Source organism: Nilaparvata lugens, chromosome 2 (genome assembly GCF_014356525.2).
Source record: "Nilaparvata lugens isolate BPH chromosome 2, ASM1435652v1, whole genome shotgun sequence".
NCBI lineage: Eukaryota > Metazoa > Arthropoda > Insecta > Hemiptera > Delphacidae > Nilaparvata > Nilaparvata lugens.
In genome coordinates this window covers 55,802,902-55,816,509 of record NC_052505.1, presented here as the reverse complement: position 1 = coordinate 55,816,509, position 13,608 = coordinate 55,802,902, and the positions used below count along the sequence as shown (strand labels likewise).

At 38.0% G+C, this 13,608-nt stretch overlaps 1 protein-coding gene across 2 annotated transcripts in view; it reads right to left on the bottom strand.

Moving 5' to 3' along the window:
- Nucleotides 1-13,608, bottom strand: part of LOC111054806 — a 724,817-nt gene that overhangs the window by 105,116 nt on the left and 606,093 nt on the right. For both annotated transcript variants that reach the window (XM_039419907.1, XM_039419906.1), the window contains exons 17-18: nucleotides 2,771-2,858; nucleotides 1,087-1,233 (exon numbers count right to left, since the gene is read on the bottom strand). In XM_039419907.1, the coding sequence (XP_039275841.1) occupies nucleotides 1,087-1,233; nucleotides 2,771-2,858 (235 nt within the window). The remainder of the gene's footprint in view (nucleotides 1-1,086; nucleotides 1,234-2,770; nucleotides 2,859-13,608) is intronic.

Sequence of the window (13,608 nt, the reverse complement as noted above, 5' to 3'; positions counted from 1 at the left end):
TGCTTGAAAAGTATGCACAAACGTTACATGTACATGCACATTCCTGAACAAGCGAAGCTCAAACGATTGAGCCGAAAATTGGAGTGCTCTGACTGTTTGGGGGATAGCATTTCCCCTGGCCCCCCTTGCCCACTCTACTATACCTCACTCCTGTGATGACCCATTTCTTTGCTTGAAAAGTGTGCACAAACGTTTCATGTACGTGCATTTTCTTGCACAAACGAAGCACAATCGATTGAACCGAAAATTGGAGTTTTCTGACTGTTTTGGGGATAGCATTTCCCCAGCACCCCTCGCCCACTCTACTATACCTCAGTCCTGTGATGACTCATAAGTTGACCCCCTTGTCAACTCTACTGTACCTCAATCCTGCAACGATCCATTTCCCTGCTTAAAAAGTCTGCACAAACGTTACATGTACGAGCACATTCGTGCACAAACGATGCACAAACGATGTGTAATGCTCAAATCGCAATAACGCTAAGTGTGGGAAGGGGGCTCTCGTTGAAATATACGTGTAAAACTTACATGATAAGAATAATATATATTCATCCTTGGGAAAACAGCTGAGACTTTCATCGTCTGTCGGTAATTGAAGATGCAAGTGCGTGTGTGGTAGTGTAGATCCCAACTTGGAGGTCTAGGTTATAATGGCAGTTTTTGATAAACATAAGTGTTGCTGTCCTAGTCTATCATACGACAAAGCAGATAGTGATATCGTTTCCCAGGTCATCAACGTTGGAATACTGAATTAATCAACGAAATATTTAATTTCAATCATAAAGGTTTGTTTTTCATCATTGAGAAATATATATTCTTATTGAATAAAATATAATAATTGATTGTTTCAAACAAGAATGAACAGTTGATATTACATCACAAATACTGATATCAGCTATCTTCTATAGAAAGCAGTTGCAAGGCAGAGAATCAGCAATGATGTTTCCCTATCGTTCTTCACTGCCATTATAACAAGGACCTTACTATAGTAGAATGTGACTTAGGTGGTAAGAATGTAGGTAATTTCAGGTAGAATGTGACTTAGGTGGTAAGGATGAAGGTAATTTTAGGTAGAATGTGACTTACGTGGTTTTTGTTTCAGCGTTGCCGATTACACGTTGCCACTTTGTGCCGATGTATAGAGAGTCACCACCCTCAGATCCCAACTCAGACTTGTAGATCCATTCGCGTCCCACCACGTAGCTTATCTCTGCTGTGTAGTAGTGCAATGACCTATTCAATACAACCGTAAAATAATAGTAGTTTATACAACAGTTCTATAATAGGGGTCTTCAATGCACGAGTTTGATGTAGGGCTGAGACACAAAGTGAGCGAGCATAGCGAGCGAACACGTGTCTTAAATCTCACGGGTGCTTTAAAGAACACACTGTTGTATGAACTAATTCCTGACCTATTGGGTAAGAAATTAAATGTGTTATTATTGAAATAACATTGTGTGAGAAGCTTTTCTATTGATGATATCGATTGAAAAATGAAATTTGAGAGAATAAGAATGAGTTACAAAAGTCTTGGAATCCATATAATTTGAAATTGAGGTGAACAACTATCCCATCCATGAGAAGGAACCTCCTTCATACGCCAATATTGGAGTAAAAATCAGACTATGGGATCATTCATCATGAATCAGCTGTCGAGTGGATTATGAATTGCATGCAATGACGCCTGCATACAATACCTTAATGTAACTTAGTGAAAAAGCAGCTGTTGTGTGGACTATTAATTGCATGCAATTGATAACTTGAAGTAGCATAGTATTTTCACTTTCCTTGCCCTATTACCATAGGTAAGGAAATTATTGCTTTCCGAAAGAATTAAATTACCCCAATTTCTGAATTTCTATACGTATCAAGTTCCCCTGAGTCCAAAAAAGTGGTTTTTGAGCATTGGTCTGTATGTGTGTGTATGTGTATATATTTATATGGTTATGTGGTTATTTGGCTCGAGGTTATTTGGCTTTGTGGTTATTTGAATTTCGCGTCGACGTATGTAAGGTCTTCTTCTTCTACTTCTTCTTCTTCTTCTTCTTCTTCTTCTTCTTCTTCTTCTTCTTCTTCTTCTTCTTCTTCTTCTTCTTCTTCCTCTTCTCCTTCTTCTTCTTCTTCTTCTTCTCTTCTTCTTCTCTTCTCTTCTTCTTCTTTCTTCTTCTTCTCTTCTCTTCTTCTTCTTCTTCTTCTTCTTCTTCTTCTTCTTCTTCTCTTCTTTCTTCTTCTTCTTCCTCTTCTCCTTCTTCTTCTTCTTCTTCTTCTTCTTCTTCTTCTTCTAGTCAATTTCAAACAGCTGATCATGCGTATTTCAAACGGCTGATTCATGAGTGTACAATTTGAAAATTTGCTCGGCTTACTATTCATGAAGCAAGACAAAACGATAGGAGCATTGGAGCATCAGGGTCTTAAAACTAGGTCACGCGCGCTTTGCAAAAAAAAAACGACAGGAAAAGAAGGAAGAAGAGTGAGAAAAGAGGAATAGGAAGAGAGAAAGGGGAGAAAGAGAAAACAAGATTGATTGATTGATTGATTGATTGCCTTTATTAGAGGCATAGTTAGAACTCTAGGTCCTCTCTGCCACACAACCCTAGAAAGAGAGATAAAGAGAAAAGAGAGAGAAAGAGGAAAGAGGAAAGAGAGAGAAAACAAGAGACAATCTAAAATGAGAAACATAGAGAGAATGTGATAAGAGAGAGGATGTGATAAGAGAGAGAAAGATGTAGAGGAGAATAGATATTCCAATAACAATAGAAAGCTTCCATACCTGGTGATTTCCTCTTCATCTTCTTGAAGGAGCATCGTACCGCTTTTCTTTGGTGAGTCAGCACCTCCTTTAAATAACATCTGCCCAACTGTGAAACAATTCAGTTCAAATTAGTACTAAATAGAATATCAAATGGAAAAGTCTTGAAGCAAGTAGGGGTGCTTATTCCATCTGGAACCCAAGGTTCACATTGAGTTGACTTGACTTTGTTAGGTTGGCACCAAGTTGAAGATTGAAATGCGTTTATCCAGGACCTCCTAAATACCAATTTATCCAGTAAGCCAAAATTAGCGTTTTCTCAGCTTTTCTGCATTTCCTAACCTTCAACCGTTAATAAAACAGAATGCAGTTACATCATGAAAATCGAAAATAGAATCACTAAATTTAGAAAGTTATCTCCGATATAGCTAATTCGATAGTATCCTACTCTGTCTGCTTTACATTGAAAACATCTCAGATTGAATCATGAGAAGCTTGAAGGACTCTAATTTCAGAAAAAATTGAATGTTACCATAGATATTTCTCAGAAGTTAATCATAAATAAAAATACATTTTTAAAAAGAAAGATCAGCATAAAATTCAGAAAACTTTTAGAACATTTAGAACACACTTGGAAACTTTCAAAATACTATCAAATGTTGATAATATCCATCCTGTATCTTTATAATTATCATGAAAGCATCAAAGACAAAATATTCCTAAAAAACTCTCATCACGGAATTCTACCTTGGAAAACTATTCAAAAAATATGTGACATCAAAACGAATGATGAAAATATCATTTACAAAACATTGATGGACGTTTAAACATTTTATAGGCTAATTCAACTCTTAGTAGTTTAATAGATTAAAGAATATAAATTTTAAGAAAACTGAAATTCCCAGCTGGATCCTTACAGAGAAAATATGGCGTCACATTTCAATGTAAAGATACAACCGAAAATCTATTACTCGAACCAAATTAATAAAATTTGTAATCTATCCATCCCCAATTTCCACATCTCAAATTTACGATTTAACAGAAGAAGGATTCTAATCCAGCACGTTTTAATTGGATGGTTCACGTTTCACCCTTCCTTTTTGAAAGCCTATAGTTACTGAAACCCATTCTGCCACATCCGGAGTTCCTGGGACGTTTATTGAATTTGGAGAAAGTTGCTTCCTCAAAGCTGTTTCTTTAATTTGAATTTAGGCTCTGTGATTGAGCTCTACACGTCAGGAGACAGCATACCCCAAGCTTCTAGGACAGCATCGATTTAGAGGCCTATAGTCACTAAAACCCATTCTGCCACATCCGGAGTTCCTGGGACGTTTATTCAATTTGGAGAAAGTTGCTACCTCAAAGCTGTTTCTTTAATTTGAATTTAGGCTCTGTGATTGAGCTCTACACGTCAGGAGACAGCATACCCCAAGCTTCTAGGACTGCATCGATTTAGAGGCATCTCAGCGGCTTGAAGACACACGTTCACGAGACATTCCTGGACCCATACATTGATGAACTCGTACATTGACCGCTGTTAGAATAAAACGAATGAACTTAACTTCAGCTATATCATAGAATCAAAATTATTTAGGTGCTTCCTATAAGAGACTCAAATATAAAAAAAAAACTTTAAAATACAAATAGCCATTACTTTTATATCTTGATTTATTTGTAGTCAGGGTCATGCCCTATATACAAAGAGGTGAGTACATATTTATTATTCCATAATACCAAACTCTAATTCACTAGTTGATTGGAAAACTTTCCATAACAAGGTCTTTCGAGTATTGTTGTTAGTTTTTTCAGTCTGTTCTCTTACATGAATCACATATATAGTGTAATTTAAAAATAAATCACATGCTAGGTGTTTCCTTAAGAAATAAGAAAGCTTTTCATTAGAATAAGCAAAACAAATACAATCTATATCACAAAATACTGTCATTTAAATTAAGGTTCATAGCTTCCTCAAACAATTAGGTTGATAATATCAAGCAAAATATCTTCATTCCTTCTTATAGGTACTCAACATTTCCACAAGAGCATGTACTGTTTATTTTCTTTCATCACTCATCAGTTTGAATTACCATTACCATCTTCCATTACAAGGGAATCAAAATGACTATCACAATACACTTACACTCAAATGTATCTATCACTATAAATTTGATACTTCGATGGAAGTTTTCATCAATAATAATTTCCTTTATTATATTAAAATCTATGACATACTTTTAGTAGCGGTTATAGGAGGAAAATTTCCATTGTAAGGTGACAAATTTGATATCCTCTCTTCTTAATTGAAGCATTTACTGAAGCGGACAAAACTAAAACATGCTATTGGAACAGATGGTTCCACAGCCAAATACTAACAAGTCTAGAGCTGGCATAAAAGCAAAATTTAACACAAAATACTGAGACTACATTATTCGGCTCTGCAACCAGCATTGGACAGACACTGAATGAAGCCCACAGTACGCTTGCCTGGTCTAGGAGCTGTGTGATCGTCCATACTAGATAGGAACCTATCCAACGTTAAGTGTGATTGGCAGTTACCATTTTATTGAAAATATTCATCACAATTTCCGCCAATGGAATGGAATTGTACAACTATAATTTAAGATACATTCTCCCACCAAGCAACAGCTATTTTCCAAATTCCTAACCAAATAAGGCATGATTGATAATCAATCGGACACAAATTACTTGCCCTATAAGGTCATGAACCGAGCTAATGCTCCAGGATAATCGTTGATTTTCCTAGTAGTGTGACTTCGACGCACACACTTACAGAGTCGACACTACACAACGCAGAAAGCAAAGCAGCAAAACAAGTTGTTATAACAGACTGACTTCTAATGATAATCCGCATAATCCTCATCATTCACAATTGGATCAATGAATATTGTTACAGAGGATTCAGAAATATTCCAGGTGAAGGAGACAGAGTTGTTAGAGTTGAGATGATTGAGGAAGTGTGAGAGGGTATCATGTTCATGAGGCCATATGAGGAATATGTCGTCAATGAAACAGAGCCATATCAGGGGTGATAGGGTTTGTTTGGGAAGGAAATCCTGTTCAAGGAGGCCCATGAATAGGTTTGCATAGGATGGTGCCATCCTGGTGCCCATGACTGTACCCTGGGTTTGAAGATAATATTTATCTTCAAACCTGAAAGCATTGCTTGTGAGCACCAGTTTGACAAAGTTTACTATGAAGGTGGTTGAAGGGGGGAAGGGTGTGGGTCGTGAGGAAAGGAAATGCTCGAGGGGTTTTAAGGATATCTATGAAGTGGAAGGTGTCTCTGATATGAGAGGGTAGGGAGGCAACAATGGGTTGGAGGTGGAAATCAACAAGGGCAGAGATTCGTTTAGTTGGGCTATTTATGCTTGAAACAATGGAATGACCAAGATTGCCTTCTTTATAAATGTTTGGAAGTGGATACAACCATTTTCGGTTGTATCTTTACATTGAAATGTGACACCATATTTTCTCTGTAAGGATCCAGCTGGGAATTTCAGTTTTCTTAAAATTTATATTCTATAATCTATTAAACTACTAAAGCCTCGTTCTCACGACGCGTGACTTGCCAAGTCACAGACGTCCTTGGATCTGCCACAGATCGACGAGAAGTCTCTGGAATTGCGAGCCAACAGTTCATACGGCGCGGGGTGGCTCGGTGGGACTCGGGGTGCACGTCGTACCTCAAGCCCGTTCGGACGTACGCGAGCAACCGTGGTCTCTGGTCGGTGTCTAGTTGTTGTTTAGAACTGTTGTGCAAAGAACTGTTGAAGAAAAGAATTGTTGAAGCAAAGAACTGTTGTGACTTCTTTTTTCTTTTTCAGTTCCTTATGAGCATTCTATCGAGAATTTGATTGAATCCGTTTCCAAGCATCATACACTTTGTTCCTATCTTTATGTTCTTCATTGACGGGATTCCTATGTTTCGGTTCCTGCTCGTATTTCCAAAAACTCTATCACTAGTAACTAGTTCTAAAACCTCCACCTAACTCAACAAAAACACAGTACAAAAGGACATGCTTCGACATGCGCTCGGCTCGGCGAATGGCAGGCCGTGAGAACGGTAAACAAGCCGAGCGAGGCTCGCGTCTGCTCGAGCTCGCGCCTTTGATGTTTCATGAGTTTACCGAACCAAAAGTCGGGAACGGCTCGTGGCGGCGCGTGGCTCGGTCGAGCCACCTCGAGCTAGGTCGAAAGCAACTGATCAGGCTCTCACACGACGCGTTACTCGACGACGCGCAGATCAAGGCCGTCTGTGACTTGGCAAGTCACGGGTCGTGAGAACGGGGCTTAAGAGTCTGAATTAGCCTATAAAATGTTTAAAGGTCCATCAATGTTTGTAATGATATTTTCATCAGTCTTTTGATGTCACATATTTTCTTTCCTTGCCCTACTACCATAGTAGGAAAGTATTGCTTTCCAAAAAATTAAGGTACCCCAATTTCAAGTTTCTATACGTTTCCAAGGTCCCCTGAGTCCAAAAACATATTTTTGGGTATTGGTCTTGTGTGGTGTGTATGTGTGTGTGTGTGTATGTCTGTGAACACTATAACCCATTCTTAATTAACCAGCGACTTAAATTTCAAATTAAGGTTCCCTATACCATGAGGACCCGACAATAGAAATTCCAATAATTTAAATTTCAAGATGGCGAAAAATGGCGGATAATTACTAAAAAACCATGTTTTTTCACGTTTTTTCTTCTCGAAAATGGCTCTAACGATTTTCTTTCAAATTTATAACATGGATATCTATCTATAACCCTAGCAACTAGCAGTTTCAGTTCTGGAAATTTCAGGGCTCCGTAATATTTGAGAAAAATGGCGGATAATGACTAAAAAACCATTTTTTTCCACGGTTTTCTTCGCCCCTCGGAAAACTGCTCCTAACGATTTTCTTCAAATTCATATCATGGATAGATTCATGACCACTATCAACTGGCATGAGTCTCTTTCTGGAAAATTCCATGCCTCCGTATATTCTTGAGAAAAATGGCGGATATACCAAAACCAGGTTTTTCACCGGTTTCTCTCGAAAACGGCTCTATCGATTTTCTTCATATTCAAGCCATGGGTACTAGCTATTCATAGTCCTATAAATGGCATGAGTTTTTTTTCCTTGGAAAATTGCAGGAGCTCCGTAATATTCTTGAGAAAAATGGCGATAATTACTAAACAACCATTTTTTTCACGATTTTTTCAAAATAACTTGACCGATTTTTTTTCAATTCATACTCTGTATAGTTATTTATCAGCTCTATTAACTGGCATGTCCTCCTTTCTGAGAAACTAATGGGGGGTCCACCCCATCCTTGAGAAATGGACTTTGTAACCTCCTTCTCGTGCATGAGGGTAGGTAGGTAGAGCAGTTCATAAAAAGAACACATAGTCGAGATATTTCATCTGTAGAACAGCTGTTTGACGACTTTAAGAAATGAGACTAAAAATCATTGAATTCACAATTTACACAAAAGAAAAAGTACTCTGAAAACAATTATTATACATATATCACATAAGTCTGATCGTAGTTTCGAATATGAGCAAGGAAAGTTGTGTGAGTGTACCAGACCAGATTTTTTGAATAGTTTTCCAAGGTAGAATTCCGTGATGAGAGTTTTTTAGGAATATTTTGTCTTTGATGCTTTCATGAATTATAAAGATACAGAATGGATATTATCAACATTTGATAGTATTTTGAAAGTTTCCAAGTGTGTTCTAAATGTTCTAAAAGTTTTCTGAATTTTATGCTGATCTTTCTTTTTAAAAATGTATTTTTATTTATGATCAACTTCTGAGAAATATCTATGGTAACTTTCAATTTTTTTCTGAAATTAGAGTCCTTCAAGCTTCTCATGATTCAATCTGAGATGTTTTCAATGTAAAGCAGACAGAGTAGGATACTATCGAATTAGCTATATCGGAGATAAGTTTCTAAATTTGGTGATTCTATTTTCGATTTTCATGATGTAACTTCATTCTGTTTTATTAACGGTTGAATTTAACTGTAAGAGGTGACAATATATTTGATATCTTCTCTCAATTTCGTTGTCTCTCTTGTCATATCTGGATTCCCGTTCTCTTGCACCAGGTATGTTTATCAAGCATCCCTTTTATTAAGTTATATTGTGTGTGCTTCTAAATTCTAAATCCCAAATTTACTTTCTAAATTCATAGCACGGCACACCTCCATCAACCTCCTATATGTTACAAAGCTCTGTACCACCTACTTTCCTGGAATTAAAAATCTCAAACCTGTCCTTAAAGATCTGTTCCATGTCATCTCCTCCAATCCCCCTACCAAACACCTTTTCCAGCAACCACCCACCCTCATACATAAGCAACCTTCCAACCTCAAGGAAATTTTCAGTAAAAACAAATCACTCACCTCTGATGAAATCCCAACTCCCCGTGGTACCCTACCTTGCAAACGCCCCTGCTGTAAAACCTGTCCTATCACTGATTCTTCCATCTCCTTTACCAACTACACCCACCAAATCCATGAATCCAGTAATTGAATCTCCAAAAATTGCATCTACCTCCTTCCCTGCAACTTCTGTCCTGCCTTCTACATAGGTGAAACAACCACTGCCCTGAACCTCCGGATTAACAATCACAGGGCTTCCGTTGAAAATAAATTGTATCTGAAGCCTGATAATTGGGAATCTAAAATCACACTTTGCATAGATGGGGCGGAGCTCCTGAAATTTTCACATATACGAGACTTATGGCAGCTGATAGAGCTTATCAATGACTATTTTTGGTATGAATTTAATCAGAATCGTTGGAGCCGTTTTCGAGAAAATCGCGAGAAACCCTTTTTTTGACAACATTTCGCCATTTTAGCCGCCATCTTGAATTGCATTTGATCGAAATTGTTCGTGTCGGATCTTATAGGGGCAGGACCTTAAGTTCCAAATCTCAAGTGATTCCGTTAATTGAGAGATGAGATATCGTGTACACAGACGCACATAACACTCACACACACACACACACACACACACACACCACACACACACACACACACACACACACACACACACACACACACAGACCATACCCAAAACCACTTTTTTGGACTCAGGTGACTTGAAACGTGTAGACATTTAGAAATTGGGGTACCTTGATGTTTTTCGGAAAGCAATACTTTCCTTACCTATGGTAATGGGCAAGGGGAGTAAAAATTTGGAGGTGAGAGGATATATTGAGGTCCACATTCATATTGGCAGTGGAGAAAGATAGGGGAAAAACGTTGTCGATCCTCTGTCTTGTCAATGCCCAATGGAGAAGTAGGAGGAAGAGAGAATAATTGAGAATTAAGAGGTGTAGGAGGAGGAGAAGAAGAAGAATGAGAACAAGAAGACCAAGGAGAAGAACAAGAAGAGAATGAGAAAAAATAAAAAAATAGGAAGTTGTGGGAGAAAGAGGAGGTTATGCAGAAGTAAGAGGAGGAGGATGAGGAGGTGAAGAAGAAAGAGTCGGGAAAAGTAGGAGGAAGATAGTTGGAGAAGAAGAAGAAGAAGTGGGAGGAAGAGGAGGTGATGAGGAAGATGGAGGAGGAGACGAGAAGAAAGAGAAGAAAAATACAGAAGGAATAGGAGGAAAAGCAGAAGGTGCTGAAAATAGGATGGAGTAAAAAAGAAGGATGTAGAGAAGAGAATGAAGAAAAAGAAGAAGAAGACGAGAGGAGAAGTAGAGGACGAAGGAGAAGAAAAGAGAAAGAAAGAAGAAACCAGAGAAGAAGACAGAGAAAAAAAAAGAATAAGGAAGGAGAATAATGAAGGTGAAGAATAAGAAGAAGAAGAAGAAGAAGAGAAGAAGAAGAAGAAGAAGAAGAAAAGAAGAAGAAGAAGGAAGAAGAAGAAGAGAATAGAGAAGAAGAAGAGAAAGAAGAATAAGAAGAAGAAGAAAGAATAGAAAGAAGAAGAAGAAGAAGAATAAGAAGAAGAAAGAAGAAGAAGAAGAAGAAGAAGAAAAGAAGAAGAAGAAGAAGAAGAAGAGAAGAGAAGAAGAAGAAGAAGAAGAAGAAGAAGAAGAAGAGAAGAAGAAGAAGAAGGTGAAGAAGAGAGTTGTTAGCGTGATAGAGTTGTCGAGGAAATGCGTAAATGGAAAGATAGTGCCATGTGACCTAGATAGAGAGCATGTAAAGGCTTTCTGTATAATACATTATCACTCTTCTTCAGCATCTACATTACGCTCTACAGCCCTAAGTCTTGTCTTTTCAGCTGCTGAGTACTGTTCTCCAGTCTGGATGAATAGCTCTCATGTTCATAGGGTTGATGTTCAGCTGAATAACTCAATGAGAATGATAGGTGGTGTTCTGAAATCTACCCCTGTGGAATGGCTCCCGGTGTTGGGTCACATCCCACCCCCAAATCTTCGACGCATGAATGCCCTCACTAGAGAGTACAAGAAGATACAGGAAAATCGAAGCCTGCCAATACATGAGGATATACAAGATGCCAATCAGAGCCGTCTGCAATCTCGTAAGCCACCGGTTAGGACGGCAATTACAGCCTTAGATTCAGGTTTCCGTTTAACTGAGGCCTGGCAACAAGCGTGGTCAGCAAAGCAGAACATTGACATCCCATTTGTAGCCAAAAGGCCACCAGGCTTCGATTTGCTTCGTAAAACATGGTCGGCATTGAATAGGGTACGAACTCATCATGGTAGATGTGCCTATCTGATGCATAAGTGGGGGAAGGCTGACTCCCTTTTCTGTGAGTGTGGAGCAGTCCAGACTGTGAGACACATAGTGGAGGAGTGTCCCAGATCAGCATACACGGGTGCACATGAAGATTTCCTGGTGGCTAAACCTGCATCAATAGCCTACTTAAATACCCTGGAAGCATGCCTCTAATTTCCAGGTCAAAAGTGACTAATATATTTTCATTCGTTTTATATATGAATTTTCTATTGTTTTCTTTTTTTTCGAATTTTGTGATCATAAATGTGTTGTGTATACTGCCATACGCTAAATAAATAAACTCTTCTATTGAAACGATACAAATTTCTGGCTGCTCTATCAGCTCCTATAGTGAGGTCCACATTATAATGGCAGTAGATAAAGATAGAAGAATAGCGATGCCGATTCTCTGCATTAATTAATCATATTTCTACACTGTCAAAAACATAATTGGCATCGTTGTGGACCTAGAAAAGGATAGTACCACCGGCTTTTTCGAATGATAGACAAGGATAGCAAAATGAAAGTCGATCAAATACTGTCATTATAACGTGGACCCAACTATATATCAGCATAATAGTCCAGGCAATGAATGCTCAAAAAAGGGTATAGAGGGAAAATTTTGGAAGACAATTTTTGACCCCGCAGTTCTTTTTAGGGTAGTGAAGAGGTAAACATATCAAAAGTCCACACCCCTACCCCCTGTGCTGAGGGGGTGGGGGTGTTTCAAAGGTACCATTTTTTGGTTTCGAAAACTCGAAAACTATACATTTTAGCACAACAAGAACTTTGATCAATGCTTCAAAGTCAAAGTCAAAGAACCCCTCTTCATCACTGGTGGATTCCAATTTAATATCTTTCCGGCCACCATTCATCATCCATTCTTTGAATGTGTCCCATCCATACAAGTCGCCTCTCTTTGATCTCATCAACTGTTGGAATCTGCTCCCCGACTCTTTCCCTGATTTCCGAATTCCTGTCCTTATCCATCCGTGATACATGACAACTTCTTCGAAAAAAATCTATTCCTACTGCGTTCAGTCACTGGCTCTCCCTTCTTGTCTTTTCTCATGTTTCTGAGCCGTATATCAGGATGCTCTGTACAATGGAGTTGTAAACTCTTACTTTGGTACTGATCCTTATGCTTTTCCTAGCCTGCCTAATTCTATTTGTTATCTCTTTTCTAATTATACTTCTAATACTATATAATATTTCTCCTACTTCACCAATCAATTCTATTGAAAACTCATCTCAAATAATCTAGCACTTTCTCAATCGTCTCCTCTACTACTTATTATTCTTTCTCATTTCTCATCTTATTCTTGTAGTTATTATGATTACTAGAATATTGTAATTATTATAACGTTTACTATAACTGTTAGGAATGTTGTGATTGCTGCAATGATGATTTATTATTATTAGTATTTATGATACTTCTTCCTACTACTGATAACGAGGAATTGAGAAGTGAGTCATGATGGGGTGACATCATCATAGACCTGTTGAAACAGGAAAAGTTATCCCCACCACCACCACTTCTCTCTGTTTGGTCGTCAGCTGAGAGGTATCATAGGACCGATGATTATACAAGAGAAGAGAAGCTGTTTCATTTCTATATTCTTTTCAATAATTGATATTTGATAATATATACTATATACTTGCACATTTTCGTTATCATTCAACAACTTCCTTATCACTTGGCTATTATGATATCATACAGACCAGTTGAAACATGAAAACTTTCCTGTTGAGTCATAGTTGAAAAAAGTTATTTCAACAAAAGATATCCATCGTGGTGTAATAATTTACAAACAATTACACCTACACTCTACCTACCTACATTCTTTAACCAAACATCTTACATCCCCATATATACAATAAAGATTCGAACCCAGGTCCTTATGAATAATTCAAACCCGAGTCCTCTAGAATGGAAAGTAGAAGTGCCAACCACTACAACACGGTGGATATCTATTTACTTGTTGTTTATTATGTATACTTTAACAACTATATTCAAGCTCATTGCAGCTTCTAGTGAGCTGTAAGTGAACACTGACTGAACAGTGACTGAACAGTGACTGAACAGTGACTGAACAGTGACTGAACAGTGACTGAACAGTGACTGAACAGTGACTGAACAGTGACTGAACAGTGAC